The sequence below is a fragment of the Schistocerca serialis genome, chromosome 8, assembly GCF_023864345.2.
Source record: "Schistocerca serialis cubense isolate TAMUIC-IGC-003099 chromosome 8, iqSchSeri2.2, whole genome shotgun sequence".
Taxonomy (NCBI): domain Eukaryota; kingdom Metazoa; phylum Arthropoda; class Insecta; order Orthoptera; family Acrididae; genus Schistocerca; species Schistocerca serialis.
Genome location: NC_064645.1, coordinates 50,268,643 through 50,295,514, shown reverse-complemented (window position 1 = coordinate 50,295,514; position 26,872 = coordinate 50,268,643). Strand labels below are relative to the sequence as shown.

General features: G+C 38.9%; 1 protein-coding gene across 2 annotated transcripts in view; it reads left to right on the top strand.

Annotated features, from left to right (window-relative positions):
* The window catches only part of LOC126416623 (DNA polymerase lambda-like), a 155,118-nt gene that overhangs the window by 90,657 nt on the left and 37,589 nt on the right, over positions 1-26,872 (top strand). For both annotated transcript variants that reach the window (XM_050084381.1, XM_050084380.1), the window contains exons 5-6: positions 1,277-1,439; positions 13,579-13,664. In XM_050084381.1, coding sequence (XP_049940338.1) covers positions 1,277-1,439; positions 13,579-13,664 — 249 coding nt within the window. The remainder of the gene's footprint in view (positions 1-1,276; positions 1,440-13,578; positions 13,665-26,872) is intronic.

Sequence of the window (26,872 nt, the reverse complement as noted above, 5' to 3'; positions counted from 1 at the left end):
TTCGTCATAGAAAGCTGTGTTCGAATGGGTCCAAAACTTAAGGGAGGGCAAAGTGTCAGAGATCAGGAATGTCCTAGTCATCCTGTGGCAGTAGCAATTGAAACCACAGTGTAGTGTGTGCAACAGATCATTTGTAATAATCAGATTTTGACAATCGATGAGTTAGTGTGTTCTGTAGACTGCTCACATGGAGCCATTTACATTATCATACATGAGCTGCTGAAGTCCCATAAAGTTTGTGCACACTGGATGCATACATGTTGACTAAGGAAAACAAAATGAACATAGTACCTGCCTTTGCAGCACCTCATTCTGTACTCGGAGGAAAGAGAGGACTGAATGGCACAAGTTGAGATGGAGGACAAGTCTTTGGTTCACCACTTTCAATGTGAAACCAAATGATTGTCCATGGAATGGAAACATTACAGTGCCCAATAACAAAAAAGTCCAAGACCATTCCATCAGTTTGCAAGTTTATGCTCATCATGTTTTGGCACTTGCCAAGGGTCTCACTGATGAAATCCAGCATCACGGTGAGACAGTTAATGCCACGTCATATTGCACTGCTCAGCAGGAACTTCAAAAGGCCATTCACTGCAAACTATCTGGCCTCTTGACAAAAGATAGTGATCCTTCGAGATGATAATGACCACCCTCAAACAGCAAGACAAACACAGGAGCTGTTATGAAAACTTCAGGGAAAACACTTGAAAAATCCTCTCTACAGTCCCAACGTAGCTCCCAGTGACTTCATCTGTTTGAGCCCCTAAAATTTCATTTGGATGGCCAACATTTTGAAAATGATGATGCCAAAGCCAAAGGAGTTACATGTGGGCTATGGCACCAACCAAAAGATTTCTTTGCTGTCAGCTATTAAGTACTTGTAGGAAGATGGGAAAAGTGTGTGAATTTATGGGCTGAATATGTAGAAAAGTAATATATATGTAAGAAAGTTATTTTGATTATTATTGTTTCTATCCTTTTTTGCAACTTACTTATTGACTTACACTTGTACATGAACTTTCCATGTGAATCAGTATGTCTATTAGTGAAAACTGTGTCAATATCAGCACAGTAGTTCCTGATTTTAGCCTTTACATATAGACAAAAAAATGTCGAAGAGGAATTTACTGTAGTACTAGCTATAGATGATCATTGGCTATTTCTTCTTGCGTCATTGTTTATATTCCTCTCTGTAATTTCTAGTTGTGTGTAAAAAGACTTGTAGTTTTTAGTAGGTAGTGATATATCAATAAAAGGGTTAATTAATTTGTAGGTCAAGGAGAATGCCTTAGCAATTGAGATAGACATTTCCGTCATACTCTGTGGTTCTTACCGTCGTGGAAAGCCAACATGTGGTGACATAGATGTTCTCCTGCTTGTGGAAGTGATCTCCAGCAATTTTTTAGTGGAATTATTGAAGAGGCTCAGAGCATGTGGTAAGTCCTTCCATTCACCTAATGGTCAATAATTGCTCGTAGAAGCAGGGTCTTAACCACAACTCAGACTACTGATAAATACAAAGGGCATACATAGCTACTGAGAATTACTCAGTCACAATGGTTATATTTCATGGAACACTTATAAAATTGCTTCACTTTCAAATTAGCAGGAAATGAAAGTAATACATGATTGGAAAAGTAAATTATGTACTTGGTGTCTATGAAAGTAGCCAGTTTCTCTAAAACTGGTAAAGTGCTACAACTATTCATCTTCACGAGAAAGAAGACAGTCAGACAAGACCAAATCAACAACAGATCTAAACTACCCATAATTTACAAGATATTCCCTAAAGTTATTACAAATTGCATACAAAAGACTTTGGATTTTATCAAACCAAAGCAGCAATCAAGCTTTAGAAATCAATATGGCATAATGACAATTTGCAAATCATGACTGAAATTATAGAATGGAGCAGTGAGTATGAGCTACATCTTTTCTGGGATCTATATATTTGAGAAGACTTTTGACTCAGTTTCAACAAAGTCTGTACACTCATCCCTTGAGAAACATAATACTGATTTGGCCAGTGTTAGTGGGCTGAAAAAAGTGCATATCTGTGTCACAGCTTCTGTTAGTCTTCAGTGGGATGGTGCATGATTCACAATTGAAAGATATGTCAGACAGTGAGATTCCACATCACAACAATTATTTTTAGCAGCTCAGATGGATTTTTCCAGATCTGTATTCTACGAAAGAGATTAACAAATACTTGTTTATGAAAGATATCTGATCCACCATTAGTTGGTGATGACACTATTTTTTGCCTCTAGTGCAGATGAGCTTCAACAGTTAATAAGAACAACTAATTGAGCTTGTTTGCAAGTGGACCAAAAATTGAGTTATAGTAGAGTAAAGTAATGTGTAATCAAATAAAACCCGAGAAGCAATTGATGACTTTTTATATCATCCTTGGAAGATTAACTAGACAGCAAAAGAAACAAATCATAAAAATGACCTGGAGTGCTGTTGTTAAGTTGAGCAGAGAATTAGAAACTAAGCTTCAGAGGTATCTGAGAAGGAATGTTTGCAATCAGTGTGTACTACATATTTTGACTCCTGCAGTGGACCTGGCCTGAAATGTTAAAAACACTAGAGAACTGAGAATTGCTCAGCAACCGGTAAGAGAACTATGTGACTATTTAGTTAGTGTACTGATGTCAGTCTTGGTGTAAACAGCTCTTGTCAGTTGTAATAAATAATGATTTACAGTAACCAGTCCTTGTTTATGAACAACAAAGGCACACAGGACAATGTCAATACAAAGTTTTTATGATCGTGTGCTTGATTTAACATGTGGGGGGAGGGGGGGGGGGGGGGACTTACTACATAAATTGTAGAAAGAAGAGGAGCAGTTGGTCATCTGTTTTAAAATGTAAACGACACAGAAGATCATTTCCAGAATGAGATTTTCACTCTGCAGCGGAGTGTGCGCTGATATGAAACTTCCTGGCAGATTAAAACTGTGTGCCCGACCGAGAGGAGACGAGATACTGGCAGAAGTAAAGCTGTGAGTACCGGGCGTGAGTCGTGCTTCGGTAGCTCAGTTGGTAGAGCACTTGCCCGCGAAAGGCAAAGGTCCCGAGTTCGAGTCTCGGTCGGGCACACAGTTTTAATCTGCCAGGAAGTTTCATATCAGCGCACACTCCGCTGCAGAGTGAAAATCTCATTCTGGAAACATCCCCCAGGCTGTGGCTAAGCCATGTCTCCGCTATATCCTTTCTTTCAGGAGTGCTAGTTCTGCAAGGTTCGCAGAAGAGCTTCTGTAAAGTTTGGAAGGTAGGAGACGAGATACTGGCAGAAGTAAAGCTGTGAGTACCGGGCGTGAGTCGTGCTTCGGTAGCTCAGTTGGTAGAGCACTTGCCCGCGAAAGGCAAAAGGTCCCGAGTTCGAGTCTCGGTCGGGCACACAGTTTTAATCTGCCAGGAAGTTTCGACACAGAAGATATGTGACCCTATTCCCCCCACCCAAAAAAAAGGAATAAATAAAGTATAGAAAGGTTACAAATAAGACATCTGTCATATGCATTCCACTAACATCTGAAAAACTAAGGCTCATATTGGGGCTGCTTGGATTTTCTTCTTTATACCCTCTGACACTGACCATAATGTGTAATTGTAACTCACTTGTCTCGCTGCTTCATTTCCTCATGGAAACCGTTTCTAAACTCCTTCCAAAGGTCCACTGCACAGTGCCAGTGCCTCCAATGTTCTGGGAATAACTCGTTTGTCATTTTAGGAAACCAAGGGAGGGGGGGGATGGGGTAGATTTTGTAAGTACTGTGAGTGCAAAGCTATCTGGCTTTTGTTTTTGGCCAGAAACTATCAGAACCAATTGCTAGGGTAGCAGGAGAGTTTTCGTGGTGGAGAATCTAAGCCTTTGGTTGCCAGAATGTAGGCCAGTTTTTCTGTAGTACCTCACCTTATTTGTTTATCATTCAAATGTCAGTTAACTATGACTGGTTGGGAATTAAATTCAAGATGGACTACTTCTTTTATCTTGTAAAAACAAGACAATATAGTTTTCCTTTATTATTTGAGTCACATGATGCATAAGCCATTTGTTTCTTTAGATTATAAACAGAATATTGGAAGCTGGATATAATTTATCCCCAGGTGCAAAGTTGAAGCTAATTGAGAAATACTCATATTATGAGAAGCTTTCTCATCATGTATTGGCCACTGAGTGCTTCTCTGCACATATTCTACATGAGAAACACAGTTGTGAAGAATGAATTTCATGATTAGTTACAGTGAATGTTTGGTAGTAATCATTCCACCACAAGGCTCATTAGTTGAATGGTCATCTCAAACACAAAAAGTGACTTGTCTTACACTTAGACTTTACAAGACTTTTTTTTTTTTTCAAACATAAGGAAAAACAAAGTACTGAGAGGCATGGAGTACTCGTACACACAAGAAATACCGTCCACAAAGACACACAGTGATGTACAGAATGATTTTTTTTAATATCAAAAATATCTGTAATGTGTGCAAATAAAATAATTTGCTACTTTAATGCATTGCTTATTCATAATCTATTGTACATTCAGTTTGCAGGTTAAACCCACAAATAAGGATTTTCCAGTATGTCCAAATCATGTGGTTCCTTTTGCTGTAGAATGAAACATATTAATGGTATAATGGTTCTGTTGTGCTTTTGTGGTCAGGAACTTGATTTTTCATGTGCATGTGTGCTCTTGAGAGTTTGTAAATGCTAAACAAAAGTAGGATGGAAATTATCAATATTTTAGTTCGAGAGGCAAGTGTGTTGAACCACAGTGTGTTTTATACATAATCCCTTCATGTGGTGAAATGCAAATGGGTTGGGTTGGGTTGTTTGTGGGAAGAGACCAAACACGAGATCATTGATCTCATCGGATTAGGGAAGGATGGGGAAGGAAGTCGGCCGTGCCCTTTCAAAGGAACCATCCCGGCATTTGCCTGGAGCGATTTAGGGAAATCACGGAAAACCTAAATCAGGATGGCCAGACGCGGGACTGAACAAAATGCAAATATGTTCATCTGTAGCGCAAGGGTTTTACTTTCTGCAGTAAATTAAATTTTGTACAAAATTGTGGTGTATAATGGTTGTGACTAACCGTAAACTATTTAAAAAGCTGCTCCATAAATTGATTATTGCAACTTGGTTTTTGATATGTGAATTGTTCCGTTTGACACAATTTTCCTCATTTCCTTTTGTGCTCAGGACATGAGTTTTCATGAATTTATGGGATTTTCTTCTGAGATTTTTTACCAAGTTTACACCTCACCTGATGTATGGTGATTTTTTTTGTGTATTTTTCTCTCTGAAACAGACTTTCCACTTTTTGGTTAAATATTGAACAAAACAAGTCTATAAAAAATCGTTTACTATGAAAACAAATCATGTGAAAGAAACCAGTCACAAACAAAAATTTAAATTTTTTTTGTCAAGTGTAATACTTCTTTCTTTGCCCAGACAACAGTGTCACTCTCCAAACAATTTTTTAATTCATTCTCAGGTGATTATAAACATATGATTTTCGTGTCAGCTTTTTTTTTCTAAAATATTATAGTATTTCATTTTTGTAGACTTATTTGCTGTTATGTATACTTCATTATTTTTGTATACTCATTCACCAAGTCAATTTTCTGAAGATGATATTTTATATTTCATACATAATGATTAAAAGTTTATTCTCTGTAGTAAATACACACTGTAACTAGCACACTGACATATTCATTGTCCATTATGCACTACCAGTTGTGAAAACTGCAAGACCCAAAAACACGAAAATAGATCCAGGCTACCAGAATGTTTTGAACTGAGTGCAAGGTGTAAGTGACCAACATTGCAGCGGTGTGTGGGTCAAGCTGTGGAAAAAAAATAGTGTTATGCCTCACTCAGTCACGGGAAACCAGTAAGGTATAGTGAAAATGTAATGGCAGTCACCACTAGAAGATTGATCTGCTGGATTCTAGTCCACACAGTGTGGGCACAACTAGAGTGACCATTACCATGTCCACACAGGTGTAATGAACTGTACAGCTTCATCCAGAATATTGGCTCTATGCTGGACCACTGCAGCTGTTGTGGACCTTAAGCAGTTCAATACTGTGCTTTGTTGTAGCATGGCACTGGCTAAATGCATTGTCAAGAAACCCCTATTACACAGATAAATGCCATCATTCATGTGCTGAGTAGCAAGGCTTGATGCTTTCAAACAGGACCAACATCACTCTGTCCTAAAACTATGGCCACGCAATGACTCAGACCTTACAGCCTGCTCTGTTGAGCAGCATCATGCTTGTATGCCAACTGTTGTCATTGGGGATCAAGTGCGAGATGCGATCAAACTACAACATGTTGATGTTGTGAGTGTTAGCTGCCACATTGGGGATATCTTAGAGCCTGAGGTAGCTGTATGCAGTTTCTGGACCCTCTTACAAATGTGCAGAGATAAATTGTGCAGGAATATATTCAGGCCTTCTGTTATTTTATTCAATTATGTTTACATACCCTCACTGAAGCAGTTAATGACTGGACTGATTTCTCCATTGGAAATCTCTTTCTGTTCTGTAATCCAAATAATACCTTTTGTTCTGTGTTCTTAATATTTTATATAAGTAATGTTCAGTAATGTGCATTTCTCTTGGTGTAATTTTCTCAAACATTATTTTGCAACTTCCATGTCAAAAATATGATGGTATGGTTAAATGATGATGGCGTCCTCTTGGGTAAAATATTCCGGAGGTACAATAGTTCCTGATTCAGATCTCCGGGCGGGGACTACCCAAGAGGCCGTTGTTATCAGGAGAAAGAAAACTGGCGTTCTGCGAATCGGAGTGTGGAATGTCAGATCCCTTAATCGGGCAGGTAGGTTAGAAAACTTAAAAAGGGAAATGGATAGGTTAAAGTTAGATATAGTGGGAATTAGTGAAGTTCGGTGGCAGGAGGAACAAGACTTTTGGTCAGGTGAATACAGGGTTATAAATACAAAATCAAATAGGGGTAATGCAGGAGTAGGTTTAATAATGAATAAAAAAAATAGGAGTGCGGGTAAGCTGCTACAAACAGCATAGTGAACGCATTATTGTGGCCAAGATAGACACGAAGCCCACACCTACTACAATAGTACAAGTTTATATGCCAACTAGCTCTGCAGATGATGAAGAAATTGATGAAACGTACGATGAGATAAAAGAAAATATTCAGGTAGTGAAGGGAGACGAAAATTTAATAGTCATGGGTGACTGGAATTCGAGAGTAGGAAAAGGGAGAGAAGGAAACTTAGTAGGTGAATATGGATTGGGGGAAAGAAATGAAAGAGGAAGCCGTCTGGTAGAATTTTGCACAGAGCACAACCTAATCATAGCTAACACTTGGTTCAAGAATCATAAAAGAAGATTGTATACATGGAAGAAGCCTGGAGATACTGACAGGTTTCAGATAGATTATATAATGGTAAGACAGAGATTTAGGAACCAGGTTTTAAATTGTAAGACATTTCCAGGGGCAGATATGGACTCTGACCACAATCTATTGGTTATGAACTGTAGATTAAAACTGAAGAAACTGCAAAAAGGTGGGAATTTAAGGAGATGGGACCTGAATAAACTGACTAAACCAGACGTTGTACAGAGTTTCAGAGAGAGCATAAGGGAACAATTGACAAGAAAGGGGGAAAGAAATACAGTAGAAGAATGGGTAGCTCTGAGGGATGAAGTAGTGAAGGCAGCAGAGGATCAAGTAGGTAAAAAAGACGAGGGTGTAATGTCTATTAGCAAAAGACATATTTTGTAGTAAAGAGAAAATATTGTGTATCATGTTTTGTTATTGTATGGAATTATGTATTTTTTTTATTATTATTTATTTTAGATAATATCTGTGTCGGCGAGTACTGAAACCGCACAGACGATAAATATCATACAAAGATGAAAAAATACCACTAGTATAAATAATGCAGAACGAACATTAATTTCTCTGTCTTCTTCTTGGAGTTGTACGAGTAAGATAGCCTGTGACGTTGCAGTAAATGCTAATGTAGTCTTCTTTTGTCATGGTCAACAGATGTACGCCATTACGTAATCATTGTAAAACGTGTGTATTAGTTAACATATTTGAATGTTTTGAATAGAGTTATTTAATGAAACCTTGCATTATTATTTGTAGTAGCTTGCTTGTAATATTATCCCATCCTTTTGAGATATTTTCAGTTATTTAAATATTATCCGTGGTGCAGAGCTGCGCTACGAACGAACGAGCCGCTGCCGCGGCGCATTCAAACTGCATAAAAAGAAATCGATCATACCGCAAAGAAGCGGGAAGGTAATAGTGAAATAAAATCATCTTTTTCAGCTTCCGGACTTGCAGAGCAGCGCAGCAGATTTTATGATGTGTTTTGCAGGTTGACGCGGGCTGCTGATAATATATTGCTAACAGTACAAAAGAGATAATTTACCTTCGTAACATAATAGGAATTTTGCTGTGCTTAGTTCTGGTCTGGCAAACATTATAGTAAAAACGTATTTTTCTCCGACAATAGTCTCATGTTCTTGTGCTAGTCGTGGTAATTATTGGTGTTTTACTCTTAACAAAAATCCACTGCAAAATTTTGATGTTGAACAATCTTCGTGAACTGTAACATCAGTATTTCATAACAAAGTAATTTTCATTTTCAATAACTATAAAGTAGGGAAGATATGTTGACTTTTATAGTGAGTTACAGTAACGGAAAATGTTCCTTTAATAGAAAGCCAGTTACAGAACAATAAGAACCCAATATATTCTGTTTTGTTGAAAATTAATGATTATAAAGAAATTCAGGGCACAGCATTAATAAAAGGTATTTCGCGGCTCTTTTCGTATATGCGTTGTTACGCAAATAATAATAATAATAATAATAATAATAATAATAATAATAATAATAAAACAAAGCAAAATAAGAGAAAAGAGTTTTTACGAAAAGTGAAAAAGACGCGAAAAGGGCTAGTAGAAATCCTTGGGTAACAGAAGAAATGTTGTTGTTGTCGTTGTTGTTGTTGTCTTTAGTCCGGAGACTGGTTTGATGCAGCTCTCCATGCTAATCTATCCTGTGCAAGCTGCTTCATCTCCCAGTACCTACTGCAACCTACATCCTTCTGAATCTGCTTAGTGTTTTCATCTCTTGGTCTCCCTCTACGATTTTTACCCTCCATGCTGCCCTCCAATACTAAATTGGTGATCCCTTGATGCCTCAGGACATGTCCTACCAACCGATCCCTTCTTCTAGTCAAGTTGTGCCACAAACTTCTCTTCTCCCCAATCCTATTCAACACCACCTCATTAGTTATGTGATCTTCTGTAGCACCACATTTCAAAAGCTTCTATTCTCTTCTTGTCTAAACTATTTATCGTCCATGTTTCACTTCCATACATGGCTACACTCCATGCAAATACTTTCAGAAATGACTTCCTGACACTTAAATCTATACTCGATGTTAACAAATTTCTCTTCTTCAGAAACACTTTTCTTGCCATTGCCAGTCTACATTTTATATCCTCTCTACTTCAACCATCATCAGTTATTTTGCTCCCCAAATAGCAAAACTCCTTTACTACTTTAAGTGTCTCATTTCCTAATCTAATTCCCTCAGCATCACCCAACTTAATTCGACTACATTCCATTATCCTCGTTTTGCTTTTGTTGATGTTCATCTTATATCCTCCTTTCAAGACACTGTCCATTCCATTCAACTGCTCTTCCAAGTCCTTTGCTGTCTCTGACAGAATTACAATGTCATTGGCAAACCTCAAAGTTTTTATTTCTTCTCCATGGATTTTAATACCTACTCCAAATTTTTCTTTTGTTTCCTTCACTGCTTGCTCAATATACAGATTGAATAACATCGGGGAGAGGCTACAACCCTGTCTCACTCCCTTTCCAACCACTGCTTCCCATTCATGCCCCTCAACTCTTATAACTGCCATTTGGTTTCTATACAAATTGTAAATAGCCTTTTGCTCCCTATATTTTACCTCTGCCACCTTCAGAATTTGAAAGAGAGTATTCCAGTCAACATTGTCAAAAGCTTTCTCTAATACTACAAATGCTAGAAATGTAGGTATGCCTTTCCTTAATCTAGCTTCTAAGATAAGCCGTAGGGTCAGTATTGCCTCACATGTTCCAATATTTCTACAGAATCCAAACTGATCTTCCCCAAGGTCGGCTTCTACTAGTTTTTCCATTCGTCTGTAAAGAATTTGCGTTAGTATTTAGCAGCCGTGACTTATTAATTTTGGTAATTTTCACATCTGTCAACACCTGGTTTCTTTGGAATTGGAATTATTATATTCTTTTTGAAGTCTGAAGGTATTTTGCCTGTCTCATATATCTTGCTCGCCAGATGGTAGAGTTTTGTCAGGACTGGCTCTCCCAAGGCTGTCAGTAGTTCTACTGGAATTTTGTCTACTCCCGGGGCCTTGTTTCGACTCAGGTCTCTCAGTGCTCTGTCAAACTCTTCACGCAGTATCATATCTTCCATTTGATCTTCATCTACATCCTCTTCCATTTCCATAATATTGTCCTCAAGTACATCACTCTTGTATAGACCCTCTATATACTCCTTCCACCTTTCTGCTTTCCCTTCTTTGCTTAGAACTGGGTTTCCATCTGAGCTCTTGATATTCGTACAAGTGGTTCTCTTTTCTCCAAAGGTCTCTTTAATTTTCCTGTAGGCAGTATCTATTTTACCCCTAGTGAGATAAGCCTCTACATACTTACATTTATCCTCTAGCCATCCCTGCTTAGCCATTTTGCTGATTATTGAAGAAATTATAAGAAATATTGAATTTAATTGATGAAAGGAGAAAATATAAAAATGAAGTAAATGAAGCAGGCAAAAATGAATGCAAACGTCTCAAAAATGAGATCGACAGGAAGTGCAAAATGGCTAAGCAAGGATGGGTAGAGGACAAATGTAAGGATGTAGAGGCTTATCTCACTAGGGATAAGATAGATACTGCCTACAGGAAAATTATAGAGAGCTTTGGAGAAAAGAGAACCACTTGTACGAATATCAAGAGCTCAGATGGAAACCCAGTTCTAAGCAAAGAAGGGAAAGCAGAAAGGAGGAAGTAGTATATAGAGGGTCTACACAAGAGTGATGTACTTGAGGACAATATTATGGAAATGGAAGAGAATGCAGATGAAGATGAAATGGGAGATACAATACTGTGTGAAGAGTTTGACAGAGCACTGAGGGACCTGAGTCGAAACAAGGCCCCGGGAGTAGACAACATTCCATTAGAACTGCTGACAGCCTTGGGAGAGCCAGTCCTGACAAAACTCTACCATCTGGTGAGCAAGATGTATGAGACAGGCGAAATACCCTCAGACTTCAAGAAGAATATAATAATTCCAATCCCAAAGAAAACAGGTGTTGACAGATGTGAAAATTACCGAACAGTCAGTTCAATAAGCCACTGCTGCAAAATACTAACGCAAATTCTTTACAGACGAATGGAAAAACTAGTAGAAGCCGACCTTGGGGAAGATCAGTTTGGATTCCGTAGAAATATTGGAACATGTGAGGCAATACTGACCCTACGGCTTATCTTAGAAGCTAGATTAAGGAAAGGCATACCTACATTTCTAGCATTCATAGACTTGGAGAAAGCTTTTGACAATGTTGACTGGAATACTCTCTTTTAAATTCTAATGGTAGCAAGGGTAAAATACAGGGAGCGAAAGGCTATTTACAATTTGTACAGAAGCCAGATGGCAGTTATAAGAGTTCAGGGGCATGAAAGGGAAGCAGTGGTCGGGAAAGGAGTGGGACAGGGTTGTAGCCTCTCCCCGATGTTATTCAAACTGTATATTGAGCAAGCAGTGAAGGAAACAAAAGAAAAATTTGGAGTAGGTATTAAAATCCATGGAGAAGAAATAAAAACTTTGAGGTTTGCCAATGACATTGTAATTCTGTCAGAGACAGCAAAGGACTTGGAAGAGCAGTTGAATGGAATGGACAGTGTCTTGAAAGGAGGATATAAGATGAACATCAACAAAAGCAAAACGAGGATAATGGAATGTAGTCGAATTAAGTTGGGTGATGCTGAGGGAATTAGATTAGGAAATGAGACACTTAAAGTAGTAAAGAAGTTTTGCTATTTGGGGAGCAAAATAACTGATGATGGTTGAAGTAGAGAGGATATAAAATGTAGACTGGCAATGGCAAGAAAAGTGTTTCTGAAGAAGAGAAATTTGTTAACATCGAGTATAGATTTAAGTGTCAGAAAGTCATTTCTGAAAGTATTTGCATGGAGTGTAGCCATGTATGGATGTGAAACATGGACAGTAAATAGTCTGGCCAAGAAGAGAATAGAAGTTTTTGAAATGTGGTGCTACAGAAGAATGCTGAAGATTAGATGAGTAGATCACATAACTAATGAGGAGGTATTGAATAGAATTTGGGAGGAATTTGTGGCACACCTTGACAAAAAGAAGGGACGGGTTGGTAGGACATGTTCTGAGCCGTCAAATGATCACAAAATTAGCATTGGAGGGCAGTGTGGAGGGTAAAAATCATAGAGGGAGACCAAGAGATGAATACACTAAGCAGATTCAGAAGGACATAGGTTGCAGTAAGTACTGGGAGATGAAGAAGCTTGCACAGGACGGAGTAGCATGGAGAGCTGCATCAAACCAGTCTCAGGACTGAAGACCACAACAACAACAATGTCAAAAATATTATAGAGAAGGAGAAACATTCATACTGGTATGAGATAATGCTTGACATGTTTTCTTTGGCAACATACAAAAAATTAAACAATGTATTGTGTAGTAGTAGTCTGTATAAAATAAGAAATAAAGTTGACCATTGACACCTAAGTGTGCACTGAGTGTGCAATTTTTTAAGAGCATTTAAGAAATGAACACCAAATTTTTCAGGATAAACAATTTAGAATTTAGTATCAGGCATTGCATAATATTGGTTTACCAAATTGATAATGCCATTATTTTGTGTATTTATTTATTTATTTATCTAGTATTTAATCCATCTTCAGCAATTGTAGTCATATATAATGAAATAATAAGCAACCAGTTGTATAAAAGAAATTAAATTTCTTTACTGGTTTCGAGCACTTAGTGCCCTTCTTCAAAAGGTTATATCCATCACACTATTTGTGGGTGTCAGTAATAAAGTGCATACTGCAAAATACCATGGTCATGTAATTCACAGTATCTGCACAAAACTAGCATGTAGGTACTGTGAATTACGTGACCATGGGATTTTGCTGTATGCACTTTATTATTGACACTCGCAAATAATGTGACAGGTACAACCTTCTGAAGAAGGGCCCTAAATACCTGAAACCAGTAAAGAAATTAACTTCCTTTTATGCAACTGGTTGCTTATTATTTCATTGTATTTATTTATTTACTATCTTGTGACACACTCCTGCACTTTGCTTTTGCATGATATACAGCAGAATCCATTTTCATGTGTTAATAATTTTCAACATCTATCACCTCCTTGTTTTAGATAGGTCAATCTAAATTACTTATGAAACCATGTCTGTCCCTGTGTTACAATATGTTTACATTTCTCTGTGCAGGACTGGTTACAGATGACCTTATGAATATAGAAGAGAGTGGAGGACATAAGAAATACCTTGGCATCTGTCAGTTACCAGGTGGAAAGGTGAGTGACAGGTTTCTGATTGAGATTCATACAAATTGTGTGCGAAAAAAAAAAGTGTATATATATATATATATATATATATATATATATATATATATATATATATATATATATCATTCCACGTGGGAAAAATTATATATAAAAACAAAGATGAGGTGACTTACCGAACGAAAGCGCTGGCAGGTCGATAGACACACAAACATACACACAAAATTCAAGCTTTCGCAACAAACTGTTGCCTCATCAGGAAAGAGGGAAGGAGAGGGGAAGACGAAAGGAAGTGGGTTTTAAGGGAGAGGGTAAGGAGTCATTCCAATCCCGGGAGCGGAAAGACTTACCTTAGGGGGAAAAAAGGACAGGTATACACTCGCACACACGCACATATCCATCCACACATACAGACACAAGCAGACCTATTTGTCTGCTTGTGTCTGTATGTGTGGATGGATATGTGCGTGTGTGCGAGTGTATACCTGTCCTTTTTTCCCCCTAAGGTAAGTCTTTCCGCTCCCGGGATTGGAATGACTCCTTACCCTCTCCCTTAAAACCCACTTCCTTTCGTCTTCCCCTCTCCTTCCCTCTTTCCTGATGAGGCAACAGTTTGTTGCGAAAGCTTGAATTTTGTGTGTATGTTTGTGTTTGTTTGTGTGTCTATCGACCTGGCAGCACTTTCGTTCGGTAAGTCACCTCATCTTTGTTTCTTTTTATATATATATATATATATATATATATATCTAAAAACAAAGATGATGTGACTTGTGTGTATGTTTGTGTTTGTTTGTGTGTCTATCGACCTGGCAGCACTTTCGTTCGGTAAGTCACCTCATCTTTGTTTCTTTTTTTATATATATATATATATATATATATATATATATATATATATATATATAGCTTGTGTCTGTATGTGTGGATGGATATGTGCGTGTGTGCGAGTGTATACCTGTCCTTTTTTCCCCCTAAGGTAAGTCTTTCCGCTCCCGGGATTGGAATGACTCCTTACCCTCTCCTTTAAAACCCACTTCCTTTCGTCTTCCCCTCTCCTTCCCTCTTTCCTGATGAGGCAACAGTTTGTTGCGAAAGCTTGAATTTTGTGTGTATGTTTGTGTTTGTTTGTGTGTCTGTCGACCTGCCAGCACTTTCATTTGGTAAGTCACATCATCTTTGTTTTTAGATATATATTTCCTACGTGGAATGTTTCCCTCTATTATAACCATATATATATATATATATATATATATATATATATATATATATATATATATATATATATATATACTTTGGCGTAACTGAGTAAGTATGTCAAACTGAGCTCAATTTGCACATTAACCATTGGTTGGAAATTTGCTGTTATTGAACTACAGCTATAAAATGACAAAAATCTGCTACTACTGTGTGGTAAACCAACTGGCCCATATGGGTCTGGCAGTGTTCTACCTTACTGAGTTGCTGTCATGCTGTGCTGTAGTTGTTCTGCTTGGCAACACTTAATTGCATGTGTACTAGATTTTGTCATGTACTGTGAACAATTTCACAAACTGTTGTCTAACAGTCTAACACATCACTTGCAGAGTACAATGATGAAATTCTGGGAGTGCAAGAAGATAGTGAGCTCAACATTTCTCAAAACCGAGGGTACCAGCAGTTAACACCTTATAGTTCCTGAGCAGTGTTTGGGACAAACTTCCTTGTTTACACTTGTATAGACCAACATAAGAAGGGAATTAACAGACAATCCCAGTATCTGATGAAGGGATAGATAATTCATGGTTTCAAAACAATGCCTTCCACCAACATCAGCGCACTATCTTGTGAATTCTGTGTCTCTCATTCGTTCACCTGGAATCGTGCAGATAAAAACAGCTTGCATATCTAAGGTAAATAAAAGATCCACATTTTGAAAATATAAGATTGTTCCAAGTGATTGCCAGAGCTTAAACAGTGTGAATTGATAGTGTCTGCAGATGAAGCTATTTTTGTTAGACACAGAGTATTTAGCATCTAAAACTGTTGCCAGTTGGCATGTGAAAAGTCTCATTACTTTTGTGAATGTGCTCATCAGGAACATTCTTTTGGTAAATGCTTGGATAGATAGCCTGATTGGACATTTTGCTCTATCTCCTTGGTTGAATAGACATAACTATTTACAATAGTTGTGAGTGCTGTTGGTTGTAGTGTTGGAAGACTCTCCATATCTTGTGCGGACAGGATGGTGCTGTGCCACATTGGGGCCAAGCAGTCTGACAACACCTCTGTGAAGTGGCTGACTTTATTATGCTGTTAAACGCCACAGGACTATTTTTGTGTAGTGTTTTGTGAAATACTGCATTTATCAAACACATTCATAAATTGCTGAGGTAGTGGGAATTATGTGCAACCCATCAGGAGTTTTTAAGAGGGTGTGTCAATAATTTATACAGCAATATCAATTTCTAAGGAAGCTCAGGGTCAAATTTTTGCATTTTATTAAAATCTTCTTCTTCTTATTCTTCCTCCTCCTCCTCCTCCTCCTCCTCCTCTTCCTCCTCACACATTTCCATTACATGGGGGTCAGGTTTTCTAATCTTGGGCTATGATTTCCTTTGTTGGTATTCATCTTGTTCAACGAGACCCACCTTCCTCACAAACTTTTGTGCTGTTGACAGCCAAGTGCCCAGCAGCCTTCCTCTTCTCCCCCTTCCCCTATCATAATGACATTTTCGGTGAACTAACAGCAATCCGCGATTTAGGCAGGGAACAATTGGTGTGTTGACCATACATCTTCTTCCTTGTTCACCTATGTGCCTGATTATGTGCTGATAATGTTACTCAGTATGCATCCCTATTTCCCACAACTGTAATACATTCATTTTTATTTAAAGTCCTCACATTTGTGACCCAGCTTCTTACATCTGTAATGTTCTACATTTATGTTGAGGACAAGGTGCTCTTCTTGTTGAATGCCATTTGGCCACCTTAATGCTTCCACAAAGCAACAGCTACCAGTCTGAGTGCTTTGTATCTTTCCTTTCCGCACTAACCATGGATGAATGTGTCCAAAGTTCCAAATTCAAAAAGCTGAACATGATTTTCAGTATCATCTTCTATCATCTTGTATGTTGAGCATTAGTGTGTTGAAATTGTATGTGCAAACTGCTCAGTAAATTATTCATACTGCATACACAAACAATAAAGGATGCAGGCTGAGTTGGCATCCCTTCGCTCCCAGCTTCAGGCAGTGTTGGCTTCGGTCACACAGCTTGAGGCTGTTGCCAATGGGCATCACTGTGGGGTTCCGGATGGGGGTTTGTCGGGGACGGCCAGCTCGTCCCACGCATCCCCCGATCGGACTACGACTGTGGTTGCCCGGGATACTGCCTGCATTGAGGCTGATCCGTCACCTGTGGTAGAGTGGGAGGTCGCCTCAAGGTGTGGCAGGGGCGAAAGACATTCCGGAGGGCTGAACGGAAGGCCTCTCCAGTTTGTCTGACGAACCGGTTTCAGGCTCTGTCTCAGGCTGATACTGATCTTCGGCCTGACATGGCTGCTTGTCCTGTTCCAGAGGTTGCCCCTCAGTCTGCAAGATCCAGGCGGTCGCAGAGGGTGGGCTTACTGGTAGTTGGGAGCTCCAACGTCAGGTGGGTAATGGGGCCCCTTAGGGATATGGCAGCAAGAGAGGGGAAGAAAACCAATGTGCACTCCGTGTGCATACTGGGGGGAGTCATTCCAAATGTGGAAAGGGTCCTTCCAGATGCCATGAACGGTACAGGGTGCACCCATCTGCAGGTGGTCGCTCATGTCGGTACCAATGATGTGTGTCGCTATGGATCCGAGGAAATCCTCTCTGGCTTCCGGCGGCTATCTGATTTGGTGAAGACTGCCAGTCTCGCTAGCGGGATGAAAGCAGAGCTCACCATCTGCAGCATCGTTGACAGGACTGACTGCGGACCTTTGGTACAGAGCCGAGTGGAGGGTCTGAATCAGAGGCTGAGACGGTTCTGCGACCATGTGGGCTGCAGATTCCTCGACTTGCGCCATAAGGTGGTGGGGTTTCGGGTTCCGCTGGATAGGTCAGGAGTCCACTACACGCAACAAGCGGCTACACGGGTAGCAGGGGTTGTGTGGCGTGGGCTGAGCGGTTTTTTAGGTTAGATGGCCTTGGGCAAGTACAGAAGGGGCAACAGCCTCAACTGGTGCAGGGCAAAGTCAGGACATGCGGGGACCAAGCAGCAATCGGTATTGTAATTGTAAACTGTCGAAGCTGCCTTGGTAAAGTACCGGAACTTCAAGCGCTGATAGAAAGCACCGAAACTGAAATCGTTATAGGTACAGAAAGCTGACTGAAGCCAGAGATAAATTCTGCCGAAATTTTTACAAAGGTACAGACGGTGTTTAGAAAGGATAGATTGCATGCAACCGGTGGTGGAGTGTTCGTCGCTGTTAGTAGTTGTTTATCCTGTAGTGAAGTAGAAATGGATAGTTCCTGTGAATTATTATGGGTGGATGTTACACTCAACAACCGAGCTAGGTTAATAATTGGCTCCTTTTACCAACCTCCCGACTCAGCAGTGAACTGAGAGAAAATTTGGAATACATTTCACATAAATTTTCTCAGCATGTTATAGTCTTAGGTGGAGATTTCAATTTACCAGACATAGACTGGGACACTCAGATGTTTAGGACGGGTGGTAGGGACAGAGCATCGAGTGACATTATACTGAGTGCACTATCCGAAAATTACCTCGAGCAATTAAACAGAGAACCGACTCGTGGAGATAACATCTTGGACCTACTGATAACAAACAGACCCGAACTTTTCGACTCTGTATGTACAGAACAGGGAATCAGTGATCATAAGGCCGTTGCAGCATCCCTGAATATGGAAGTTAGTAGGAATATAAAAAAAGGGAGGAAGGTTTATCTGTTTAGTAAGAGTAATAGAAGGCAGATTTCAGACTACCTAACAGATCAAAACGAAAATTTCTGTTCCGACACTGACAGTGTTGAGTGTTTATGGAAAAAGCTCAAGGCAATCGTAATATGCGTTTTAGACAGGTACGTGCCGAGTAAAACTGTGAGGGACGGGAAAAACCCACCGTGGTACAACAACAAAGTTAGGAAACTACTGCGAAAACAAAGAGAGCTTCACTCCAAGTTTAAACGCAGCCAAAACCTCTCAGACAAGCAGAAGCTAAACGATGTCAAAGTTAGCGTAAGGAGGGCTATGCGTGAAGCGTTCAGTGAATTCTATGTACCAACTTGACAGAAAATCCTAGGAAGTTCTGGTCTTACGTTAAATCAGTAAGTGGCTCGAAACAGCATATCCAGACACTCTGGGATGATAAAGGCATTGAAACAGAGGATGACACGCGTAAAGCTGAAATACTAAACACCTTTTTCCAAAGCTGTTTCACAGAGGAAGACTGCACTGCAGTTCCTTCTCTAAATCCTTGCACAAACGAAAAAATGGCTGACATCGAAATAAGTGTCCAAGGAATAGAAAAGCAACTGGAATCACTCAACAGAGGAAAGTCCACTGGACCTGACGGAATACCAATTCGATTCTACACAGAGTATGCGAAAGAACTTGCCCCCCTTCTAACAGCCGTGTACCGCAAGTCTCTAGAGGAACGGAAGGTTCCAAATGATTGGAAAAGAGCACAGGTAGTCCCAGTCTTGAAGAAGGGTCGTCGAGCAGATGCGCAAAACTATAGACCTATATCTCTGACGTCGATCTGTTGTAGAATTTTAGAACATGTTTTCTGCTTGCGTATCATGTCGTTTTTGGAAACCAGGAATCTATTCTGTAGGAATCAACATGGATTCCGAAAACAGCGATCGTATGAGACCCAATTCGCTTTATTTGTTCATGAGACCCAGAAAATATTAGATACAGGCTCCCAGGTAGATGCTATTTTTCTTGACTTCCGGAAGGCGTTCGATACAGTTCCGCACTGTCGCCTGATAAACAAAGTAAGAGCCTACGGAATATCAGACCAGCTGTGTGGCTGGATTGAAGAGTTTTTAGCAAACGGAACACAGCATGTAGTTATCAATGGAGAGACGTCTATAGACGTTAAAGTAACCTCTGGCGTGCCACAGGGGAGTGTTATGGGACCATTGCTTTTCACAATATATACAAATGACCTAGTAGATAGTGTCGGAAGTCCCATGCGGCTTTTCGCGGATGATGCTGTAGTATACAGAGAAGTTGCAGCATTAGAAAATTGTAGCAAAATGCAGGAAGATCTGCAGCGGATAGGCACTTGGTGCAGGGAGTGGCAACTGACCGTTAACACAGACAAATGTAATGTATTGCGAATACATAGAAAGAAGGATCCTTTATTGTATGATTATATGATAGCGGAACAAACACTGGTAGCAGTTACTTCTGTAAAATATCTGGGAGTATGCGTGCGGAACGATTTGAAGTGGAATGATCATATAAAATTAATTGTTGGTAAGGCGGGTACCAGGTTGAGATTCATTGGGAGAGTCCTCAGAAAATGTAGTCCATCAACAAAGGAGGTGGCTTACAAAACACTCGTTCGACCTATACTTGAGTATTGCTCATCAGTGTGGGATCCGTACCAGATCGGGTTGACGGAGGAGATAGAGAAGATCCAAAGAAGAGCGGCGCGTTTCGTCACAGGGTTATTTGGTAACCGTGATAGCGTTACGGAGATGTTTAACAAACTCAAGTGGCAGACTCTGCAAGAGAGGCACTCTGCATCGCTGTGTAGCTTGCTGTCCAGGTTTCGAGAGGGTGCGTTTCTGGATGAGGTATCGAATATATTGCTTCCCCCTACTTATACCTGCCGAGGAGATCACGAATGTAAAATTAGAGAGATTAGAGCGCGCACGGAGGCTTTCAGACAGTCGTTCTTCCCGCGAACCATACGCGACTGGAACAGGAAAGGGAGGTAATGACAGTAGCAAGTAAAGTGCCCTCCGCCACACACCGTTGGGTGGTTTGCGGAGTATAAATGTAGATGTAGATGTAGAAAGGTGTTTTCTCTGCCTTGCATATTATGTCCAAATTTGAGCAGACCGACCTGAATTCAAGTGCTGGACATCCCAATATTGTTGGGTCCTGGCGCTGCTCCTGCTGTGGACTGTACAGTCCACTATTATGCCACCTCTCTCACAGGGACTTGGACCTGCTCAGAAATTTATAATTTTCTGCACCTCCTCAGGGCTGTAGTGTCATTCCATTTCAAATCGCCTAATTTTGGAACATTTTCCTGATCAGCCACTATGGGTGTTGATGCAGTTTTATGTGAACATTTTCACATCTCCAGTGATCATTGGTAAAATTTAGTAATGTTCATTAAAGCAATACTGGTTGAGATATGATCACTTGTTTGACTCCGTGCTTGAATTTGCGCAGAGTGAGTGTGATTTTCTGGCAACTTTGAGCTATTATATCTCGGGCAATATTTTGTTGACAAAAATGCAATTTGCCCTTCTTGTTCAATTTTATGCATTATCTTAAGAGTAATAATGAAAAGAATTTTACAATCCATATTCAACCAGAGAATGTTTGACAAAATCGCCCAAAAAGAAAAGTACCCAAAAAAATTTCACAAAGTATGGCTCCTTATATGTCAGGGACTAAAGATATGAAAATGAGAAACTTGGCATGTAGTAACCTAACAACATTTATGTACCACTGTCCAATACTGCATAAATTATGTGCAAAGTCAAAGATTTTTGACTTGCTACCTCAAAAATCCTATGTTCTATAAAAATTTTCCAAACTGAACTCAGTAGAAAGACATGGTTTTAACCACAAAAAAGATGTTTTTGATTATTCAATGCCAGCTAAAAATGCTAGATAATTTGAAACAATTAATTACAGCATGGAGGGGAAAAAAAGGAAAGAGGGAAAAATTGTAAACTTCGGATACCTATATCTCATAGAGAAAATGCATGATGAAACTAAATGCATAACAGGCTGGTAGCACAAGGGTGTGGGTTACAAAATTTCATTCTATTACTACTTTTTTTCCATTAGTCTCAAATTTGTTGAAAATATGACAAATTTTGTGCAAAGGTAAAAACAGTGCATCTTTGATACTTTTACATAAACCATTTTTTATTAAAGATTCAAAAATCATATTTCAGGGTGTGCCCTACTAGAACAGTCGGTTTAATTTTTGATATGGGCTAACAGTGCCACAAAAATTTAAAAAATTCAGCTGGAAAAATTGCACTGCACATTTGGCTTCTTATACTCGTTGATTAACATGAAACTTTGAACACAACAACTTACCAACATAAAGTTTTCCAGTAACAATTACAATTAGTCTACTTTCAGCAAATCTGTGTCCTTAATTGATTTCAAACTAATCACAGTTGGAAATCGCATGTTTTCAGGCATCCAGAAAATCTTGTTCAGTTTTCTAATGTATGCTAACAACACCTGAAAATGACGGAGAAATTTACAGGTATTTATCAAGGCAATGGGCTACATTTCAAAACCCGTTGACCATATTTTGTTGCACATATTTGTTATATGTATATTGACCAGTACTGTCTCACTGTATTACATTGGTCTGTGGTGACACTGCTTACAGTTTACGCCATCTTGCATGCTGCCTACCACAGCTCATCGATTTTATTGGCTCAAAAGACAGGATGCTTGTTGAGTGTCAGAACAACACCTAATTTTCACACTTTCTGTTCCTTCAGTGCCATCATCTGGCTGACAGTATGTATTTCCAGAAAATGAACTGCAGAAAGTGGTCAAAAATTTTGAAATGTTAAGAAGTTTAAAATCAAAATTATTACTTTTTGCTTGCTACCTATGTGAGATACTCTTACAGATCTGAGAATTGGAGATAATGTACGTAGCTAATGGCTTTGTGAGGAGACAGGTACTGCCACAAAACTTTTTAAACTAAGTTAAGAAACCAAATTACAGGCTTGGGAACCTGGATGAAGAAAACCCGCATGGCTGGTATTTCAAAGCTATCAGGCATGGCCCCTGTGGCACTGGGGTTGCTGGTTCATGTTCTTCAACCAGTAGTGACAATGTCACCATAGACCAGCGCAATATAGCAAGACATTACTTGTTAATTTAAAAATAAAATCCACATGAAACAAAACATGGATGACAGCCATTGTGCATTCCCTCAGATCTATCCGCCATTTTCAGTATTGTTAGCACACGTTGGAAAATCAAACATGATTATATGGATGCTTGAAAACATGTTCCTCCCAACCATGATTAGTTTGAAATTATGGAAAACAGATTTGCTAAAAGAAAATTGAATGTCATCTATTTTTGTAATTTTTATGAAGATCATGTTTGAACTGATTCTGCAGAAATTTGGGAAGGAGTGCGTGAATGGTATTTGTATTGGGAAACCTTGTGTTGCTAATGTGCGTGTCCAAAGTTTAGTGTTCATCATGCCTTTAATCAATGAATATAAGAGGCCAAAGTTAAAAGTTTATTTGCAGTACGATTTTTCTGGGTAATTTGCTTCAATTTATTTGGTATTGTTAGCCCATATTGGAAAGTAAAGTTATTCTTTGAAGGGGGGATGGGACTGCCTTAAAACATGTTGTGTCGAATGAGACTGATTTTGAAGCTTTAATAGGGAACAGTAGTTGTAAAGAAGTGTCGAACATACCCTGTTTGCACCTTTTCACAAAAACCATCTTTTTGATGAATTCGTAGATTATTGGAAAACAGTAGATAAATGAAGTTTTGTAGTCCCCATTCTTACACTGCTCACCATTTGTGTAGTACATGAAATTTCTTCACAGCTGTCCATGTTTACAACTGCGAATACATTTCATGTATTTCATAACAATGCCTGTACCTTCAGACATGCATGCATGTTTAAGGGGCCAAGTCCATGAATACAAGGGGAAACCTTGAAAAAATTGTCAGTTTTCTAAACAGTGTAACTCAAAGAGTAAGATTTGTAAGCCCATATAAAGCTTACTATCTTTTAAGACATAGTTTGGGAACATTTTTATGTATGAACCACAGCTTTAGCTCTAACACTTAATTGTATTCTTTGTTGCAAGTGAAGTAAGCCATGCTAATTATTTATGTATATCATAGGTACACATTAGTCAAAATACAAACAAAGTAGAAGGTTTGTTTTTTTCCTGTAAGTTCTTTACACTATTATCTCTAAAGCAGATTACTGAAAAGATGCTGCTGTCATAAACGGTGGTACAAAAATTTTTTAAGTATGATTATCAAAAAGTTTGGAAATGAATTCAGGGTTTCTCTTCAAAACAATATTTTATTTTCAAAGTTAAGCCACAAGAGTAGTCTTACTTTTTAGTTGAGCATATTTTAAGACACTATACAAAATGTCAGCCCTTTATCTTCAAAAGTTTTTAGCCAAAGTGTACCAGAACATGAAATAATTTAACTTTCGGAATGTTGAAGTTAAAACTTGCATTTTCCATTAAATTTGAATGGCATTAATGCATCCCAGGTCCATATTCATCTTGTTTCCTGTGTTGTTCTTCCTTCCTTCACTTTTTCACACTTCTTATTCTTGCTTCTTTGGTGGGTTCCAACACTGATGTTTCTGCTTCAAAGGGCCTCCTTCAGTCAGTGGCTGTTAGAGCTCTATGCATATTTAGTCCACCAGACACTCCCATCAGTTCCATAGCATTATGCATTGACACTGCAAGCTTATTGAAACATAGAACAGTGCACCTATTTCCAAAGTATTTAGTCCTACTAGAACACTTCCCATATACAATTGTTGAAACTTGCATTTGGATTTTGAGTCCTACCATGTAAACATTTCTATGATAATCTTGTCAGTAAGATCCCTATAGCAAATGGCAGAAAATGTTAATGGTTGTAGGTCTCACCTTGAGTAACAGCCCTCTGGTAGCCACACCATGTATCACTGCCAGGTGGGCAGAGTACATGACATGAGTTGTCATCTGTGGAGGCTTTATGAAAGAAGGCAGCCCATACTACCTTTTTCATTCCCTCAAGGTCATTTTTATTTTGTCTTATGGCACTTGTCCATAATAATACTGCAACCTGTCTATTTCTTCGTCTGTAAGCCAACTACGTCCACTAATGCACTTACCACCAGCAAATTTCTTTCCCTACAAATTCCTCTTCAAGTTCATCAATCTTGTACCTAACCTTTTGTGGACTGTCCAACACATTCCATTTTTTCAATTTTTGTGTCAGCATAAGGTTTGGATTCATGCACTTTTTGGTACTCTTTTGAGTCTCCATCTCCTAGGTAAGATGTATAGATAAAACCATATTTCTCCACTGACCTGTGAAATGTCCTCACAACACCATCAGATTCCATCTCTCCACTATAACCACTAAACGTAATCAAACATTTCTGATTTCAGTTCCACTAGTATAGACATGACAGTACTTGGTAATACGTTCCACATCAATGACTTTACCATTGTCCAAGGAGGTACCTGTCACTACACCATTTAGGAAACTATGGCCTCTTTGTTGTCAGGATGCATCCAGGGATGTAGACATATATGTTTTACTGTCGTTCATGTCTACACTTTACTGAATAGCATTTTTCGTACTATCATTTGCTACTTATTCTAAAGTCTGTAGAATAATTTTATTGTACCTGTCAAAGCTTGTAGGGGGAGGTAAATCAATAAGAACACAGAAAATGTGTACACTTCTGTACCCTTTGCCTATACACCTCATAGCATAAGCAAGTTTAATATTTATGTTACACTCTCTCTGTTTAGTTATGCCACAAGTATAACAACATTTGCTTAAACCACAAAAATTACAAACAATTCTTAATTTTGATGCACAGCCTCTTCTAGCATGTATCTCCTCAACTGCCTTCACACCACTATTTGCCACATTCCTTACCCTACAAAGCTTTGTTTATTAGTTCAGATAGTGCAGAGAGTTCAGCAATAGCACAGCCTGAATCAATAGTTGGTGTCTCTGTATTATCAGCATTAATACTGTCAAGCCCATTGTCCAAGTATTTCAGTTTTGGCTCCATAGCACTTGGAGTAGTTGAAGCTGATTCAAGTGTTGTATCATACTGTATTTCAGTATTAGCAGAGTTAATCCATTTGGTGAACCGATTTCCATGAAATTTATGTTGTTTATGTTGTGTTGGCTGAAGAGCCAACACCGTGTTACTAGAGGAGGCCGAAATGCACGCATTTTAGCTCACGCAGGCTGGCGTGAGGAGGGAAGAACTATACTGACGTGAGGTCTGGAACATGACAAGGAATTAGAATTCAGAAAGTGGACATAATTACTTTGATACTTAACTTTAATCCATTAATGATGAATGTCGTTCGTGAAGGTACATGATTCACAATATCAATAGTAACTGAATATGGCGCCTTGCTAGGTCGTAGCAAATGATGTAGCTTAAGGCTAAGCTAAACTCTCATCTCGGCAAATGAGAGCGTGTGTATACAGTAAACCATCGCTAGCAAAGTCAGCTGTACAACTGGGGCGAGTGCTAGGGAGTCTCTCTAGACTAGACCTGCCGTGTGGTGGCACTCGGTCTGCAATCACTGATAGTGGCGCCACGCGGGTCCGACGTATACTAGCGGACTGCGGCCGATTTAAAGGCTACCACCTAGCAAGTGTGGTGTCTGTCAGTGACACCACAGTTTAACATGAGTTTCTTAATTCCTTCCACTGCTTTCAAGTGGAGTAAGAAACTCACAAATAAAATAAGAAACACACACAATTACTTCACTGTAAACAAAATATTCATGTCAAAGCAATAGCAAACAATGACTAAACTCTCTGTATGAGCAAAAGATAAGCAACTGTAAAGCTTTCACATGTTAGCTAACTGAAGGGACCAAAAAGTCCTAAAAACAAAACAAATGAGAGCAAAACTTTATTTTTAACAGAGCTGACTGTGTGCAATGAGGATGTCATGGTGCATGCAGTCACTTTTAAATTACTCTAATTTTGGTACATTGTGTGGTCCATTTTCCTGGAATAAACTTTTTCTTGTTCAGAAAACTACAGATAATTTTTTAAGTCAAAAATTAAAAAAATGTTTTTTGACAGTTATTCAGATACAAATCCCCTTAAAGGAACTTTGCATCATACTTCTGAACACCACAGGCATTGCGGTATCATATTGTGTATTAAGTTTCATGTTCAGCATACATTTACCCTAGCAGATATAAGAACCCGAAGTTTAATTTTTATTTTATTTTTTTTATTTTATTTTATTTTTTTTTACCTGCGATTTTCACGCCAA